This window comes from Ascaphus truei, chromosome 1 (genome assembly GCF_040206685.1).
Source record: "Ascaphus truei isolate aAscTru1 chromosome 1, aAscTru1.hap1, whole genome shotgun sequence".
NCBI lineage: Eukaryota > Metazoa > Chordata > Amphibia > Anura > Ascaphidae > Ascaphus > Ascaphus truei.
Window position 1 is genome coordinate 371411614 of NC_134483.1, and position 18309 is coordinate 371429922.

Here is an 18309-nt window from a genome sequence, read left to right on the forward strand (position 1 = left end):
TTTCACTTCATAATATATTTATTATTAACTCCTTAGGCCGCGATTATACAGTGCGCGATGACGTGAGCGCCAACCACAAATTGCCTATTGTCCGCACACCACGGAGCACGATGGCGCGACCGCGTTTGAAGAGACAACATTTTTTGTCTTTTCAAGTGCGGCCATGTGATGTCCGCATCATGTGAGTGGTTCAACCAATGAGGGCGAACCAGCTTCGTGACGCCTCTGCCACGCCTCCCCATCGCCTCCCCAATCTCCTGCAGCCAAGTTCACAGATCGCTGGGGCTGCAGGAGTGCGCGTGGCTATGCTCCCCGTCGTGCGTGGCCGCGCAGGTAGTATAATCTTAGCCTTATTCTCTTGACATATAGACAAGTTAGGCCCAGATCCAAAAAGCCCCGTTAAGCCACCTAATATGACGTTAACCTAACGCAACATCATGTTAACACTAGCGATGTATCTTCATGGACAATAACATACTATTATCTTGTAAAGAGCATCGCGTTAACTAAAATGGATATTAGTAATAATGTCATGCAAATGACATGTGAATGAGACGTTAACATAACATTGCTGTAACCAACCTCCTAAAGGCTTACTAGCAGTATTAGTGCATGCTGGTCTCTAACCTTTTTGCTATGGAGATCTTACATCACGCAGGGGTATTAAAGGTGGAGGGACTGTTCTAGAAGGTTTTGTCCCAGGAGGACATGTGGAGAGGAGCCTCGGGGAGAGTGGACACCCATGTTCTTAAGGTAATAGTATAGACCTGGCTTATGTTCTACACAGGGATAGTAACCTTGTTAGTCAGGATCCCTAGAGAAGACTGAGGGAGTTCAAGACAGTTGTTAAGTGAAACGGCTTGCGACAGAGGGCCTCAGTACGAAGGTTCTCGGACACCGACGGATCGGCTCTAACCGCGGATCTGCATATACATTCCTCTCAGGCTGAAGTAGAAGTGGCAGTTACTATATTGGTTGAAGGTATTGGGTTACTTACACAGGACACGCTGCAATCCCTAATGGGCCTAGTATTACCGAAATAATGAGCAAAGAGGTTCCATAACTACGAGAAGGGGGGGCCGGGTCTTAGCACAAAGGAAAACCAAGATATATACTCCATTCAAGTGTTAAGAGTCGGCACTGATGGAAGAATCGTATTCATGTATGTCCGATATAAAATACAGTGAAACGTTGTCAATAAATGAATGAGTGGTCCCTGTGTTTGGGGACACGAATAAATGACATTTGTGCTATAAAAGTTCCAAGCTACCATTATTATACAACCTTGCTACCACATAGCTCAGCCGCCAGTATTTCAGCACCTCGAGTCAAGGTCAACCATGTGCTGTAGCCATATACATAACACATTGATGTAACTTCCCTGGGAAGCCAGACAGGGAGGGTTACATTGCTTATTCACAAAACTCTGTTAAGGATAACTGGGCTACTTAAGGCTATGTTACTTAGATCAGGGGTGCGCAGACTGGACCCCGCACTTACAGAGGCCCTGCGCTCTCGTCCCCACAACATTTAAACAGATTGGCGGGGGAGAACGCTGGGCCTCTGTAACTGTCCCTTACCTACTCTCTGGCTTCTTCTGAACGCAATGGAAACACATTGCCATGGCAACATGACATCACATGATGTTGCGTTGCCATGACAACGCGACCGTAGTGACGACACATGACGCAGCAGAGATAAGATGCCGGAGAGCAGGTAAGAAGTAGGAGGTGCGCAACTTAAAAAGTTTGCGCACCTCTGGCTTAGATCATACCAAAACTTGGCGTTACTAACCTCCAACCACTGAAATAGGACGTTTGCAGGTCCTGAATGGCTGAAACAGCTCGGGCATAATTTCCGTAGGATTATTTCCTGGTGTTAATTTCCTCTCCTCTCTTCTTTCTTTCCACTTCAGGGTCTGGATCAGAATAATGCTACGACGTACTTAACGTCACGTTATTGGAAGACAACCCTAGAATAACGTGACGTTACGCCTGTGCTAATACGATGTAGAAGAGCAGGTTTTCTTTGTAATATAATTGGCTTTCAGGATACTATGTTAAGTCAGGAAACAACTACAATATCAAAAAGAGGAGTAGCACTCATAGTAAGGCCTCAGTAGTCCTTCTGGATTGTGTTCACGTTACATGCTGCTTAGTGGGCCAATATCATAGGCAACACAAATAGATGTAAGGCACTACCACGATAATGGTTATTAAGAGTGATACATAGCTGTACAGAAGATTGGCGCCTAGGGCCAGTATCACCCTTGTAACATTGATGGGGGGGGGGGTTTAATGGTGAATCTAATTGAAAAGACTTTGTTGTAAGTAGTAAATAATCGTGGGAGTGCCATTATTTTGGTTACCAAGTCAGGACACAACATCCTTTCTTGTTTTAGTTAACGTCACATTATGAGCCCTGATTTAACTATTGGAGTGGCCTTGGACGTAGCTACTACTGTATGTCGTGGGTTTTGCAATGTAGTCACGTGATGGCAAGTGCCGGAGGAGCCATGGCATTCTGACTGACCCCGAGGCCCCTTCGGCACTCAAAGGGTTAATAGGGCTTGGTGGATCTCGGCCTAAAAGACTAATGGAAGGCTAATTAACAGGCAGATAGCTGATCAAGTTTCATGTTTTTTATTCAAAAAGGTTTGATATCCAGCCAGAAGTCACCCGAGGCGAAATCCGCAGAGTCTGGAACACCTTTATCACAAACCAAGACAAGACACTGGATTACTTGGAGTTTGTGAGACATTTTGGATACTCCCCAAAATCTGCCTGTTTTCCCAATGCAAAGATCAGCCCCCCAAAGAAAGGAGATGGGGATTTTAAGATTCGATCTAAAAAGCTGAACTGTGACTCTGACATACTGGTGGATAATGTCCGGGCGAAGGTAGTAATGCTTATGTGATACAGAAGCAAATATGCGGCATTGTATTTTTGTTCCATTGTTACATAGCCTTGAAAGCATAATTAGTACTTTACAGTATGAAGTGAGCATTAATGCAGGCACATGCATATGTACAAATCACAAAAACATGTATTTAAAAAGATACATGCTATTAGATCTATGAAGAACTCTCATTAAATGTTGCCACGACCTATGACCCATATCTAAATCCTGCCACAAAATGTGTTTATTAACTTCACCCTGACTCCTTATTGATACTCCCAATTTGGGGCAACTGAATGTAAAGGGCCCTGATATATTGATGCTAAAACACACAGTATAAAAATGGCACTTTTAGCATGAAGTTAATAGCCAATATGTGTTACCTTGAGCCATACAGTAGCTTCCTTGACTCTATCAGCAGTGTACAGTACATTTATCATAAAGTGATAGTCCTCTAAAATTAGGCTGGTGTAATATACCCTTATTTCCAGCTTTCCTGCCCCCATCTCCCATCATTAGGTGGTCTGGAGGTGATAACTTCTCACAGACAGTAGGAAGTTTCTGTGAGCCACCTGAGTCCAGAAGTAGCCAATGCATGACAGGAGCACTCTCAGACTGACTTGTGCAAATGGGTTGCACCAGTAGGACTCTTACATCTATAACATTGTATTTCAACCATCTCCTTAGGGAAATTCAGTGAATTTAGGAATAACCAAGTTTTTATTTGTTTATTTAAATATTTTACTAGGGAAGATGCATTTCCCCAGAGTCATCTAAGCGCAATCTGCTGCCCACGCCCAAATTGGCGACATCCGCCATTGACTTTAATAGCAGATTTCGCTGATTCTGGCAACATTCAGCGGATCGCTCTTTTGTGACTCGAGGGCAAGTGCACACTTGAATATTGGCCCAATAGATCAGAGCTGGTGATATCCACATCTGACCAAAAAAACCATGCTAAATGTGTTAAAGTGTTAAAAATGTTCCTTACATTTGCCTAAGAATAGTCAATAGTAACATAACACTGACATTACAGGAATAGCTTCACTCTATCCGTAGCCATGCTTTCTGGAAATCCGCAACCCTGTTTTCTACCTTACTGAATGAGGCGTTTAGGAGTACGTTCTGTGTAATCCGTAGTGGTTACTTGAGCTGTTTCCGGCCAAAAATCCTCATTGAAGTCAATTGGGATATTCGGCTGATAACGCCTCGTCTGCCTCTTTGGAGTATATAGAATTTACCCTTTATTGGTAAGAACACTGCCTTTGAAGGGTGTGAACGCAGTGGGAAATCCGGTAGCAGTAGCTCTTCTTGTGGCCTTGTGCAGGTCACTCTATCTCCCACAATTAAACTATTCTACGCTATTTGAGGCACGGACTTGCCATACCTGTAACAATTCCATATACAGGGCTGTGTACACTGTCAGCTCTATATAAGAATTCATTATTAGTAGTGTTAAATACTCTGGCACAAAGATGTCTTGTTTTTGGGGCCGCCAGAATCAGTGCAGCATTAAAGATTGAAACGTAATGATAATGCTTCTTCTACCCAGTGCTGCTTTAAAGGAGAAATGCCAGTTATCTCACAAAAAAATAAACATTTAATGAACAGCTGAACAATTTCATTGGTTTCAAAATGTCATTATCTTTAAAGTAAATCATGTTTGTTGTTAATATGAAAAACTGGTCAGAGTTGCTTTAAAAAAAAAAAAGTAGGGGTACAGGGCCTGAAATAACATCTAAATGTAACATTGGGGAAAAGTTATTCTAACCATATTTCAGAAAGACGTGTACAATATTTATTCTTGGTAAAGCAGAAAGGAATGGGGCAGCTTCCCTAAAATAATTCAAACTTTCATTCATTTCATAGAAATTGGAACCATTAGTGTGTCAATGAAAAAGTAGTGGTACTCTGGGAATGTAAATGAAAAAGTAGTGGTACTCTGGGATTATAAATGAAAAAGTAGTGGTACTCTGGGATTGTAAATGAAAAAGTAGTGGTACTCTGGGATTGTAAATGAAAAAGTAGTGGTACTCTGGGATTGTAAATGAAAAAGTAGTGGTACTCTGGGAATGTAAATGAAAAAGTAGTGGTACTCTGGGAATGTAAATGAAAAAGTAGTGGTACTCTGGGATTGTAAATGAAAAAGTAGTGGTACTCTGGGAATGTAAATGAAAAAGTAGTGGTACTCTGGGATTGTCAATGAAAAAGTAGTGGTACTCTGGGAATGTAAATGAAAAAGTAGTGGTACTCTGGGATTGTAAATGAAAAAGTAGTGGTACTATGGGAATGTAAATGAAAAAGTAGTGGTACTCTGGGAATGTAAATGAAAAAGTAGTGGTACTCTGGGATTGTAAATGAAAAAGTAGTGCTGTTACATATACCCACCCTCTGGTGCCACCACACTAACTTTACACTTACATTCTGCTTTTCATCCTTTGCCCATTCTCTACCAGTAGACCAGGCAGAAGGAGGGGCACTTTTCTTGTTGAAGGTGTGTGTCACGTACGGCGCACCTGTGAGCATGTGGCATACATATGGGACATGAGTTAATACACAGCTCTGTAGCTGGCCCACTTTTCATCTTCCGCAAAGGTCCCTCAAATTAATAATATCTACCCTCAACCAATCCCAATATACCATCTGTCACGAACAGCACACTTGTGAGCACGTGACTTAGATATGTAACCAGGGTTCATAGACACGGCTAAACTAGCCAACTCACCTTTCTCCTCCGCAATGTACTTTCAAGTTGTTAATATTAACCCATTACTTGATTGCAATCATATCTATCCTCTGCCACCACCCAAGGAATATGCAAACATGTATAATATATATATATATATATATATATATATATATATATATATATATATATATACACACACACACTGGGGCCTGCAATGGGTACCAAGATGGCAATATGCCAATCTTTTCATGGCAAATCTTGAACAACGATTCCTAACTACATGCCCCCACAAACCGTACAAATACTACAGATACATTCATGTCCTATTTATAAAATGGACAGAGGGTGAAGGAAACCTAAAACAATTCCACGGGTCCATAAACTCATTCCATCCATCAATTAAACTCAAAATGGATTACTCTGCAAACCTAGTAAACTTTCTAGGCACAACAGTAACACTGAAAGATGGCAAACTACGCACATCTGTATACAAGAAACCAACAGACAGATGCAGTTACCTCCACAACACAAGCTTCCATCCCAATCACACAAAACAAGGTATCATACACAGCCAGGCTATAAGATACCACCGCATATGCTCTGACACTGAAGATAGAAACAGGCATCTCACAACCCTGACCGAATTGTTCAGACAGAAGGGATACAAACCTAAGACCATTGCCAGAACTATTACATCTGCACTAAAAGCCCCACGAGAACACCTGCTACAATACAGACAGAGAGAACCTACCGCACGCATACCACTAGTGACCACATTCAACCCTACCCTAGAGGGCATACGAAAAATAATCAAAGATCTGCAACCCATGCTGACAGAGGATGCGACATTAAAAGAAATCTTTCCCAAACCTCCCATTCTTGCGTTCCGGCAACGACCAAACCTCAAACAGAAATTAGTCAACAGAAAACTTCACAACGAACTTAAAGACACAGATAATGGCTCAAAACCGTGCAACAACACACGTTGCAAACTCTGCAAACATATATGCCAAGATCCCACAGCCAGTCACAACAATGGAACATTCAATGTTAAAGGATCATACAGCTGCACATCCAGGAATGTAGTGTATATGTTTCAATGCAACAAATGTGACCAAGGATGCTACATTGGAGAAACCAGCCAAAAACTACAAGGCAGAATGAATATGCACAGACACCCAATACTCCACCACGAAGAAGGAAGATACTGCTCACCTGTTGAACATCATTTCTCACAGCCAGATCATTCCATAAATGATTTAAAAATCAAAATCCTCAATGGAATGTTCAAACGCACCCAAGAACGGAAAACATTTGCGCTCAGAATGATAAGACTCTTTGACACCAAAACAAGTGAACTTAATGCAGACATGGGGTTTCTCACACACTATCAGAATTTGTTGTAATGGTCCTCCCTGCTATTGTGCCATCCTATACCTTTCCCCCAGCATCCTCTTCCCCCTCTGTGCTGCCGTGGATGTACAGCCCCCCCATCCCTAATTCTCACCTTCCTTATCTCTGTTTTAACACCCCTCCAGTGCCTGCCTGTTCTTTATTCTTTCATTTTTTTTTCCCCAATCCCTGTCTAAGTCACAGAAACTTTTGTATATCTGTATTGCTGACCTGAGGAAGAGAGGAAAACTCTCGAAAGCTTGTCCTATGACATAAATTGTTAGACCAAATAAAAAAGGTATCACCTAATACTGAAGAACTCATTTATTCGCAACTGGACTATCACGGCTGTTTCCATTTTATATATAAAACAAAAGAAGAGAAGTGCCAGCTCCAGAGCATAATACTGTAAAAATGGGAAACTTTATTCAAACATGGAGTAGTCATCAGGACCTACCTCACATGGTGGGTAATAAACACAATCATTTGGGACAATCTGTAATTGCAGGTAGATGCCGGTGTGATAGACAGACCAAGGGGCCAAGGACATAGGGTCAAATAAACCAGGTATTAGAGATGGTAAAAAGTCATTGATAAGTCTCTCACAGTCACCAAAGGTACCTCTCAGTGGAGCCAATCCCAGCTGCACCACAAATCTGCTCCCACCAGCTATGTAGTGCACTTTGCAATGTGCCCCTGGTACAGGAACTGCCTCCTCGATCAGGCTCTCCACAAAGTATCCAGGCAGCCTGTACTATGATTTGCCAGCCGCAAGCAATGGCGACACCAGGAGGAATAGAAAGCGGAGAGAAGTAGCCGGGATGTGTAGTATTTCCTGGTGATTGCGTGTCAGATCTCAGAGAAAGTCACTAACTGTGACGAAACGCGTAGGACGTGTGACGTCAGCACGCAGTGATGCACGGACGACAGGCGGGGTTTGCCCAGGACTGAGGTCTGACACGCAATCACCAGGAAATTCTGGGATTGGCTCCACTGAGAGGTACCTATGGTGACTGTGAGAGACTTAGCAATGACTTTTACCATCTCTAACACCTGGTTTATTTGACCCTACGTCCTTGGCCCACTGTCTGTCTATCACACCGGCATCTACTTGCAATTACAGATTGTCTCAAACGATTGTGTTTTTTACCCACCATGTGAGGTAGGTCCTGATGACTCTCCATGTTTGAATAAAGTTTCCTATTTTTACAGTATTATGCTATGGAGCTGGCGCTTCTCTTCTTTTGTTTTTTTTTGTAGGTGTTTGTGATCAGGCAGGATCACAAAAGAAGCTTTTCCTCCTTCATACGGACTGTTTTCTGAACTGGACTATTCATCTGTTTATTTCACGTGATTGGTTTGATTGATTTATTCATTAATATCATTGTTGATTTTGAGTGCACTTTCACAATTTAGCTTATTTATATCACTCATATCTTTAGCATACCTTATCTAATCACTCTTTTACACTCACACTCATTAGCGCTACTCTTTGTGTCATTTTTATATACAGGCGGTCCTCGTTTTACGACGTTTTGTTTTACGACGAACGGCTTATCCGACGCTAGTCAATGCATCCCTATGGCCCGTTTTACGATGCCCGAACGGCTTATCCGACGCTCTTACGGCGCTTTAAAAAATTGCTACAAATGAACAACCAGACGGCTGCAGGCTAGGGAAATCATTCTGAACAGTCTGTGTGAAGGTTTGGTGGTGTATTTTAGGCCCTAAACCATGGCTGATCAAAGCAAAAAGAAAAGTGCTGTTACTCCAAAAAGGAATAGAAAATCTATAACTTTGGAGACCAAGCAAAACATAATAAAGCGCTCTGAGAAAGGAGAGACGAACACAGAAATTGGACGTGCCTTGGATATACCTCGCACAACTATTGTGACAATAATCAAAGACAAGGCAAGAATCTGGGAACAGATCAAGGGCTCAGCACCTATGCAAGGTACAACAATAAGGCAATGTGCTGGGCATATTGCTGAGGTAGAAAAACTCCTCATCATATGGCTGGAAGATCAATCCCAGCGTCATGTGCCCATTAGTTTAGCCTTAATTCAGGCCAAGACTTTGAGTCTGTATGAGGACATTAAGCAACAGCATGGAGAAGGGACCACTGAGGAAACGTTCACTGCAAGTAAGGGCTGGTTTATGCGGTTTAAAGAGAGGGCAAACTTGCATAACATTAAAGTGACCGGGGAAGCTGCTAGTGCGGATGAGGAGGCAGCTAAAACCTTCCCTGTTACATTGGCCAAAATTATAGAGGACGGTGGCTATTGCGCACGTCAAGTGTTCAATGTTGATGAGACTGGGCTCTACTGGAAGAAAATGCCCAGTAGAAGCTACATTTCAAAAAAGGAAAAATCTATGCCCGGGTTTAAAGTTGCAAAGGACAGGCTGACTCTTCTGCTTGGATCAAATGCTGCAGGTGATTTCAAGCTGAAACCTTTGCTTGTTTATCATGCAGAAAACCCTAGGGCATTCAAGGGTTATGCAAAGAGCACACTTCCAGTGATTTGGAAGTCCAACCGTAAGGCATGGGTAACAGGGAGCCTTTTTGAGGACTGGTTCCAGCATCAATTTATTCCGGCTGTGCAATTATATTGCATGAACCAGAACCTCGATTTCAAAGCATTGCTGCTCCTGGACAATGCTCCTGGCCATCCCGTGTACCTGGATGACCATCATCCAAACGTCATAGGTGGTGTTCATGCCCCCCAACACCACCTCATTTATACAGTCGATGGACCAGGGGGTTATCGCTTCCTTCAAGGCCTACTATCTTAGGCGAACATTTGCCCAGGCCATCAGAGCAACCGATGTGGAAGGTGGTCCAACCTTAAAAGAATTTTGGAAGGGTTACAACATTCTCCATGCAGTGAGAAACATCGGAGAGGCATGAAATGAGGTGAAACAATCCAATTTAAATGGAGTTTGGCGTAATTTGTGCCCTGATTTTGTGTCTGATGTCCAAGGCCTTACAGAGACTGTTGCAGAAGTTACAGAAACTGTTGTGCAAATGGCCAGAAATCTCAACTTGGAGGTGGAAACCAAGGATATTGAGGAGTTGCTCGCCTCACATTCTAACGAGTTGAGCAATGAAGACCTCATGCAATTAGAAGAGCAAAAAATTGCTGAAGAGGAGGCCCACCAATCTGCTGATGTGGCACAGCCACAGCCACGTAAATCATTGTCAAGCAAAATATTGGCTGCGGCATTCAAGCACATTGATAGCGCACTGGCCGTATTTGAGGACAATGACCCTAACATTGAACGGAGTTCAACAGTCAGTCGTGGGGTGTCTAACCAAATCAGCTGCTATAGAGAGATCTACACGCAGAAAATGAAAGGATCTGTTCAGACTTAAATGAAGAGATTCTTCAAGAGGCCGAAACCTTCAACTCCACCTACATCACCTCCAAAAAGTCTGTTGTCTGTTGAAGATCCCCCCCCCCCCAATCATCTTCCTCCAATAATTGATGTGTTTTTTTTTGCTCATGTACATTTCTGTACAGAATACAGCATAGTTTTATTTTTATAGTTTTATTTTACAGTTCTGGAATCAATAAATATAATGTTTCCATCATAATCTGTGTGTGTGCTGCATATCTTATTGCTTGAGTAACATTCTCTGTGTATTTTAGCATTAAAAATGCCTTCAGGAACGGAACGTTTGATTTAAACAGTGTTCCTATGGGAAAACGGGTTTCGCTTTATGACGCTTCGCTATCCGACGCCATTTTGAGTAACGCATTGCTATATATAGAAACCCTGTCTTCCCATAAGAGAAGGCACAAAAGCAGCATCACTCAGATATAGCAAAAAGACATGTATTAGCAGTGACAAAACAGCACACTATAAACCCAACGTTTCGGTCCTGGCAGGACCTTCCTCAGGGGTGTGCCACCCCCGAGGAAGGTCCTGCCAGGACCGAAACGTTGGGTTTATAGTGTGCTGTTTGTCACTGCTAATACATGTCTTTTTGCTATATCTGAGTGTTGCTGCTTTTGTGCCTTCTCTTATGGGAAGACAGGGTTTCTATATTGATTTCTATGGAGCATGCACCTTGACTTTACATTTGTTGCTTGGAGTGCTGGCTGCTGCTTTTTGTTATATATATATATAAAAAAGGTATCACCTAATACTGAAGAACTCATTTATTCTGCACTATATATATATATATTGTGACATAGTCCAAAGATGTTAGGCAGCTTTCTGCCCCATTTTAGAGCAGAAAGTGCAGGAATAGCTAAAAATGATCCGTTCCACAGCTTCCCATTAACTCAGGCAGCTGGATGGAAAATCCAGAGCACAGATTACAATGGCTCTAGTTCTCCCTCACCTGCTCTTCTAATCACATGCACAGGTATTTAGAGCAGAGAGGTTTTGCATTTCACTCTCTCTCCTTGGAGCCTGGGGGCTGGGGGTGTCGCTACTCTCCTGCATCCAGTATCGAGGTTGACGGCCTCTCCACGTATCACAGTACCAGAGGATTTGCCTGGACACCCCAAACAGATAAGACAAACAAATGGTTACTGCTGTTGCTAAAAGACTGTGCTGTATCTTGTGACCCTAAATGAGAGAGCATTGTTTTAAGCTGGGGAACCAGTTTAGTTGGCCAGCAGCTGTTAGAGAGACTGATTTTGATGTGTAGTTAGATACCTGAAAGGGATAGGATTTTGTTTATATAGTTTGGTTTCTTTTTACTTGAAATAACAGTGTGGGAAATACTGTAACAATGAAATGAGTGAACTGCTGAATGAAAGTATCTGAGTACCTCTAACCTACACATGTTAAAGCTGCAGTACCTTACTTGGATGAAAATAAAGCAGGCAGAAGCCTGAGTTAAGCAGCTTAATACTTTGCATGATCCTGTTTTTGTATTAAATAACCCTAGAAGACTGTGTCGGGAAGAACCCAGACAGACGTCAGCACTACAAAAGAGGGGCGTTTGTCACATATGGTGGAGAATGCGGGCAGACACTAAAGTCTGTGGGTTTGCAAATAAATGCGGGGGTTTAAAATGGCCGTCCAGCTGAAGTAAAATACAGATGCTATGAGTGAAGTCTGTTCCACTGTGTATATCAGTTGTGCTTCTAGCGTACACAGAGAATGTGCGAAGTGTGGATGCAATAGCACCCTGAACCCAAACAGAAAAACCAAAATGTTTTGCTGAAGAAAAAAATTTTTTTTGCATCTAGCAAGTGCTGTTTGTAAAGCTAATGCCTTTTGCTGAAGTGAGTGAATTTGCAGCTAGCAAGTGCTGTATGTAAGTTGCTGAAGTGAGTGAAATTGCAGCTAGCAATTGTCCCTGCCGGGTTTCTAAAATGGCCGACGTGAAATGTTTGTTGTGTAATGTACGTAACCATACAAAACAGTGTCCCTTCAGGCCATACTATGATCACGACCCTGGAGGAGAGCCGTACCTACAGATGAATTTAGTATGCTGGGCCTGTCGTGAAGTAGGTCACATGGAAGATGTGTGCCCCAAAATTTTCAAAGACAAACAGCTGCAAAAGCAAGCAACGCCCTGTGAGTGCAAGCAAGATGTGGAAGCTGATAACAGTGAGTGTGTGCCCAGGACCACTGATATCTCTGGAGCTAATAAAGCAAAAAGAAAGAAAACTGTTCCTCAAGTCACAGGGGAAGTGACCGAGCCACTTGAACCTGCGCTGTCAGGACATGCGTCAGAAAGGCGCCGAGATGAGCAACAGCCCATAGGGCCTGGCGCAATCATCCCAGGAATGACGACACGCCTAGAGATGACAAAGGCTACTGCTACCACCATAGGCAGAGAGCCAAGCGAATCAAAGAAAACAAGAACTGACTGGAAACTATGCTATGAGATGTCCCAGAAAGATGTGCAAAACTTCATCACAGAGTTGGGGGTTTCTCGGCAAGAGGCTAGCGCGCTTAAAGCAGAGCTGGAACTCTCACGCCATGAGGTCTACGCTCGCAGCACAGAGCTGTGTACATTGAAGAAAACCTATGAGAATACCCTGAGTAATTTAGAGACTGTAAAAAGAGAGAATGTAAGTCTGACACAGAAAAATTCAGACTTGACTGACCAGATCAGTGAAAGTGATGAGAAGCTTCACCAAGCAGAAAAAGTGGAGAAGCAATTGATTCAGGAAAAGTTAGAAATGCAGGAAGCACTGCAGAATACAGAATCAGCGGCGATCCAGGCGACACAAACTGCAGAGCTCCAAAAAATGGAGGCGCTGATGCAAACCCAGAGCAAGCACCAGAAAGAGGTGAAGACCCTGAGGGAGGTCTGGCACGATCAGGTTGAAGAGCTGCAGAAGCAGATGGCTGAGCGCGAGATACAGTGCGCCAAGAGAGAGGAGGTGTCCGTCCGTCAGGTGGTTTGCCTGACACTGCGCTATAAAAGCGAGATGGCCGATATCTACAAGCAGCTGGACCACACGGCAAATGAGGGGGCCCGGCTGCAGCTGGAGCTGGACAAGACCCGGAAGGAGCACCTGCAGCTGCAGGTCAAGAATAGAGAAAATGAAACAGAGTTAAACCTCGCTCTGAAACAGATGACGGACATGGGAGAAGCGGCTAAAGTGGTTCAGTCGGGCTATCAATCCTACCTCCTAACCAAGCAAGCTGTACGTTCCTATACGTGTATCTTCAATGCTGTTGCAAAATTACGATTTGCTATAAAGATGAAGTTGGAGAAAGAGATTCCAAGGCTAAAAGAGACACGGTCACAAAAGGAGACCAGGGAAAGTAAACTCAATGCCCTCACTGATGACAAAGAGGAAGGAGAAAGAATTGACTTTGATTGTGCTTCTGTTATTCCAGAAACAGATAGGCACCCTCCTGAGAATATACTCCCTGATCTGGAATTCAAAAATCCAGATCCTCAATTTCATTTACGTTGTCCAGAAGATTATCAAACTAGTGGACACACCCAGGACAACACAGAAGATGTTTTAGCCAAGTGGGTGGCAGTTCCTGAAAACACAAACTTGTTGACAGATCCTGATGACATGGTTAATATGGACTACGTTTGTACAGAGGCAACTAGGTCTCCAAAACCCAAAGGCCTGGTAATGGCCACAAAAGGGAAATCAAAGATTGAAAAGAAAAAACAACGAAGGTTAACATGGCGCCTGAATAGTTCCATATCTCACCAATCTGGACCACACTGTGGAGCCAAGGAGAATCTGGTCCAAGGGTCTCTTCAGAAGCTAAAGAAACAGTCCAGTCATTTGCAGGTTGCAGCGGGCTATGAAATAAAGTCAAAGGATGCAATAGACTGGAAGTCAAAAAAAAAAAAAAAAAAATAAATGTTTGGGGGGAACTGACCGATTTATTTTTTTTTATTACACGTGTGGACTATGTCACGGACACTTAACTATGCAAATAAGCATTTTGTCAATATTACAATGTTATATTGGTTCTCTGTGTTGAAAATGTAGCTAAACTACAAATTAATATACAGGGTTGATGGCCCTTAAGATTACAAGGCTGTAGTATAAGAGAAAAAATATTGGTAGCTTACAATATGGAAAAAAAAATAAATGCCCTTTTCGGTTGGTAAATTTATAATGAAGTTCATACTGTATTCGTATCATGTGAATACTTAATATTGTACTGAGGAGTTAGCTCAAGTATTTCAGGTAGGACGCTCACCCCAGTGAGGTCCATGGCCGCTCACCCCAGTAGGTGTGAGCTGGGGAGGGGGATATGTGACATAGTCCAAAGATGTTAGGCAGCTTTCTGCCCCATTTTAGAGCAGAAAGTGCAGGAATAGCTAAAAATGATCCGTTCCACAGCTTCCCATTAACTCAGGCAGCTGGATGGAAAATCCAGAGCACAGATTACAATGGCTCTAGTTCTCCCTCACCTGCTCTTCTAATCACATGCACAGGTATTTAGAGCAGAGAGGTTTTGCATTTCACTCTCTCTCCTTGGAGCCTGGGGGCTGGGGGTGTCGCTACTCTCCTGCATCCAGTATCGAGGTTGACGGCCTCTCCACGTATCACAGTACCAGAGGATTTGCCTGGACACCCCAAACAGATAAGACAAACAAATGGTTACTGCTGTTGCTAAAAGACTGTGCTGTATCTTGTGACCCTAAATGAGAGAGCATTGTTTTAAGCTGGGGAACCAGTTTAGTTGGCCAGCAGCTGTTAGAGAGACTGATTTTGATGTGTAGTTAGATCCCTGAAAGGGATAGGATTTTGTTTATATAGTTTGGTTTCTTTTTACTTGAAATAACAGTGTGGGAAATACTGTAACAATGAAATGAGTGAACTGCTGAATGAAAGTATCTGAGTACCTCTAACCTACACATGTTAAAGCTGCAGTACCTTACTTGGATGAAAATAAAGCAGGCAGAAGCCTGAGTTAAGCAGCTTAATACTTTGCATGATCCTGTTTTTGTATTAAATAACCCTAGAAGACTGTGTCGGGAAGAACCCAGACAGACGTCAGCACTACAAAAGAGGGGCGTTTGTCACAATATATATATATATATATATATACAGTACATATATCTATATATATCTATATATATATATATATATATATATATATATATATATATATATATAGTGCAGAATAAATGAGTTCTTCAGTATTAGGTGATACCTTTTTTATTGGACTAACAATTTATGTCATAGGACAAGCTTTCGAGAGTTATCCTCTCTTCTTCAGGTCAGCAATACTCATATACAAAGGATTCAATGGCTTTGTACTGTATATCAGTATTGCTGACCTGAAGATGAGAGGATAACTCTCAAAAGCTTGCCTTATGACATAAATTGTTAGTCCAATAAAAAAGTTATCACCTAATACTGAAGAACTCATTTATTCTGCACTATCGCAACTGGACTAACACGGCTATTTTCTGCTTTATATATATATATATATTTTAATTTTTTATATATATATATAAATATACCAGTCTACGGTCCCTGTTTATTAAAGAAAAAAATATGCACTTAACACACAAAAATCTGTTGTAGCAAAATGTGTCCGAAATATATATATTCTCTATAAAGCGTGCAACAGTTCATCCAGAGCCCCAAAGAATTACATATTACATGTTTTGATACAGTATATATAAAAATACAGTGCTTTAGATTACAGAAAAAGATTACAAGGACATACAATTACAATAAACGCAGAACAGTTTCTTAAAATAAAATGATAAAACAGTAAAAAATCACTACACAGTACATTAGCAAAGGTCATAGGTCTTTCCCAGACAGGTCACTGGAGTAGAAGATGAAAATTAACGTGTCTGATCCTAAAACACAAATCTGGTGAATTCTGATTTTCATATTACCTGGGTGAGACTTTTGTACCATTTCTTCCCCCATTGAAACAACATAATTCATTGTCAACATTGACAGACCACTGTCGTAAATCGGCTCTCTGGACATGTTTATGACTTAGGGGGGAAAAAACCTCTTTTTAACTTTTAAAAAGTCTCGACTGAATATAGAAACACTCATAACTTATTTTCCTGAATACTTACACAGTTGTGTCTGTGTACTTCACATACTGTATACGCCTGCGTATAGTAATTATGAGACAGCCTAACGTTTATTTTTCCATGACAATTATCTGCCTCTGGCACCTGTTACCCATGCAGTGTGTGGTATGATTTGATTTGTCTAATTACCACGGTGACAGATATCTATTTGTTAATCTTATAAATTGCTGTCCAGGCCCATCATTTCTTATATTTAATAAAGTCCTCCCAACTAAGTGGTGACCCTGTCATAAACTCAATATCTTGTATTTTTAAGACGGTAAACAGTAACCATATTAACCCCTGAAGCACCAGATTCATTACCATTCTTAATATTTCATGATATTATCACGACAGTGTGCATTTCCCTTTCCTTTTTATAGCTTACCATCAAATTAACTTTGGAACATTATATAAATATATCACTGCCCCTTTTTCTTTAAAGTCTCTCTGTTTTTATTTTTAGGTGGAGTACTTGTGGGATGATCTCCAGAGAGAATTTGAAGATCTCGATCCTTACCACACAGGCTTTGTCAGCAAAGAAGAATTTAAGGATATATTAACTGAACTGTGTATACATTTGAACGAATATGAATGTGGAATGTTGGCAAAGAAGTTTGAAGCTACTGGTGATGGACGGTGAGTAAGACTTTAAGGGGCCTATTCTAGTAGCTCAAATTGTGACAAATCGCTTCTAAAGTACATTTTAGAAGCAAATTTGCATGTTTTGCTATTCTGTAAGACCTTTTCACATGTCCAAACTCAGACGGAATGACAAAAATCGCATTTTTCACACCTCGTTCCTACTCCTCACACCTCCTCCTCCTTGCAGCTCCTCCTCCGTGCACCTCCTCCCTCCTCGCACACCTCCTCCTCGCACACCTCCTCCTCCGTGCACCTCTTCACACACCTCCTCCTCGCACCTCTTCCTCCTCGCACCTCTTCCTCCTCGCACCTCCTCCACGTATCTCCTCCTCCTCGCACCTCTTCCTCCTCACACCTCGCACCTCTTCCTCGCACCTCCACTTCCTCCCTCCTTGCACCTTCTCCTCCTCGCACCACTTCTTGCACCTCCTCATACCTCCTCCTCGCACCACTTCCTCGCACTTCCTCCTCCTCGCACCTCCTCTTCCTCAAACCTCCTCTTCCTCGAACCTCCTCCTCGCACCACCTCCTCCTCGTACCTCCACCACTTCTCACCTCCTCCTCGCACCTCCTCCTCCTCGCACCACCTCCTCGAACCTCCTCCTCCTCGCACCTCCTCTTCCTCAAACCTCCTCCTCTTCGCACCACCTCCTCCTTGCACCTCCTCCTCCTCGCACCTCCTCCTCGCACCACCTCCTCCTCGCACCTCCTCGCATCTCCTCCCTTCTGAAACCACCTCCCTCCTCCCACCTCCTCCTCCTCCTCGCACCTTCTCCTCCTCGCACCACTTTTTGCACCTCCTCCTCGCACCACCTACTCCTCATACCTCCTCCTGCTTGCACCACTTCCTCGCACCACCTCCTCCTCGCACCTCCTCCACCTTGCACCGCCTCCACCTCGCACCTCCTCCACCTCGCACCTCCTCCTCGCACCACCTCCTCCTCGCACCTCAAAGCACCTCCTCCCTCCTCGCACAACCTCCTCCTCGCACCTCCTCCCTTCTCAAACCACCTCCCAAATCCTCCCTTCTCAAACCACCTCCCTCCTCCCACCTCATCTTCCTCGCACCTTCTCCCTCCTCACACACCTCCCTCCTCCTCCCCGCACCACCTTCAGATCATTTAGCTTCTAAATCAATTACAAATCGGGTGGTTTGTCACGTTTTATATAAAATGCGATTTGCAAT

At 42.8% G+C, this 18309-nt stretch overlaps 1 protein-coding gene across 2 annotated transcripts in view; it reads left to right on the forward strand.

The window, feature by feature from the left end:
• Positions 1–18309, forward strand: part of LOC142501025 (EF-hand calcium-binding domain-containing protein 6-like) — a 153806-nt gene that overhangs the window by 121387 nt on the left and 14110 nt on the right. For both annotated transcript variants that reach the window (XM_075610271.1, XM_075610279.1), the window contains exons 16-17: positions 2655–2898; positions 16945–17117. In XM_075610271.1, the coding sequence (XP_075466386.1) occupies positions 2655–2898; positions 16945–17117 (417 nt within the window). The remainder of the gene's footprint in view (positions 1–2654; positions 2899–16944; positions 17118–18309) is intronic.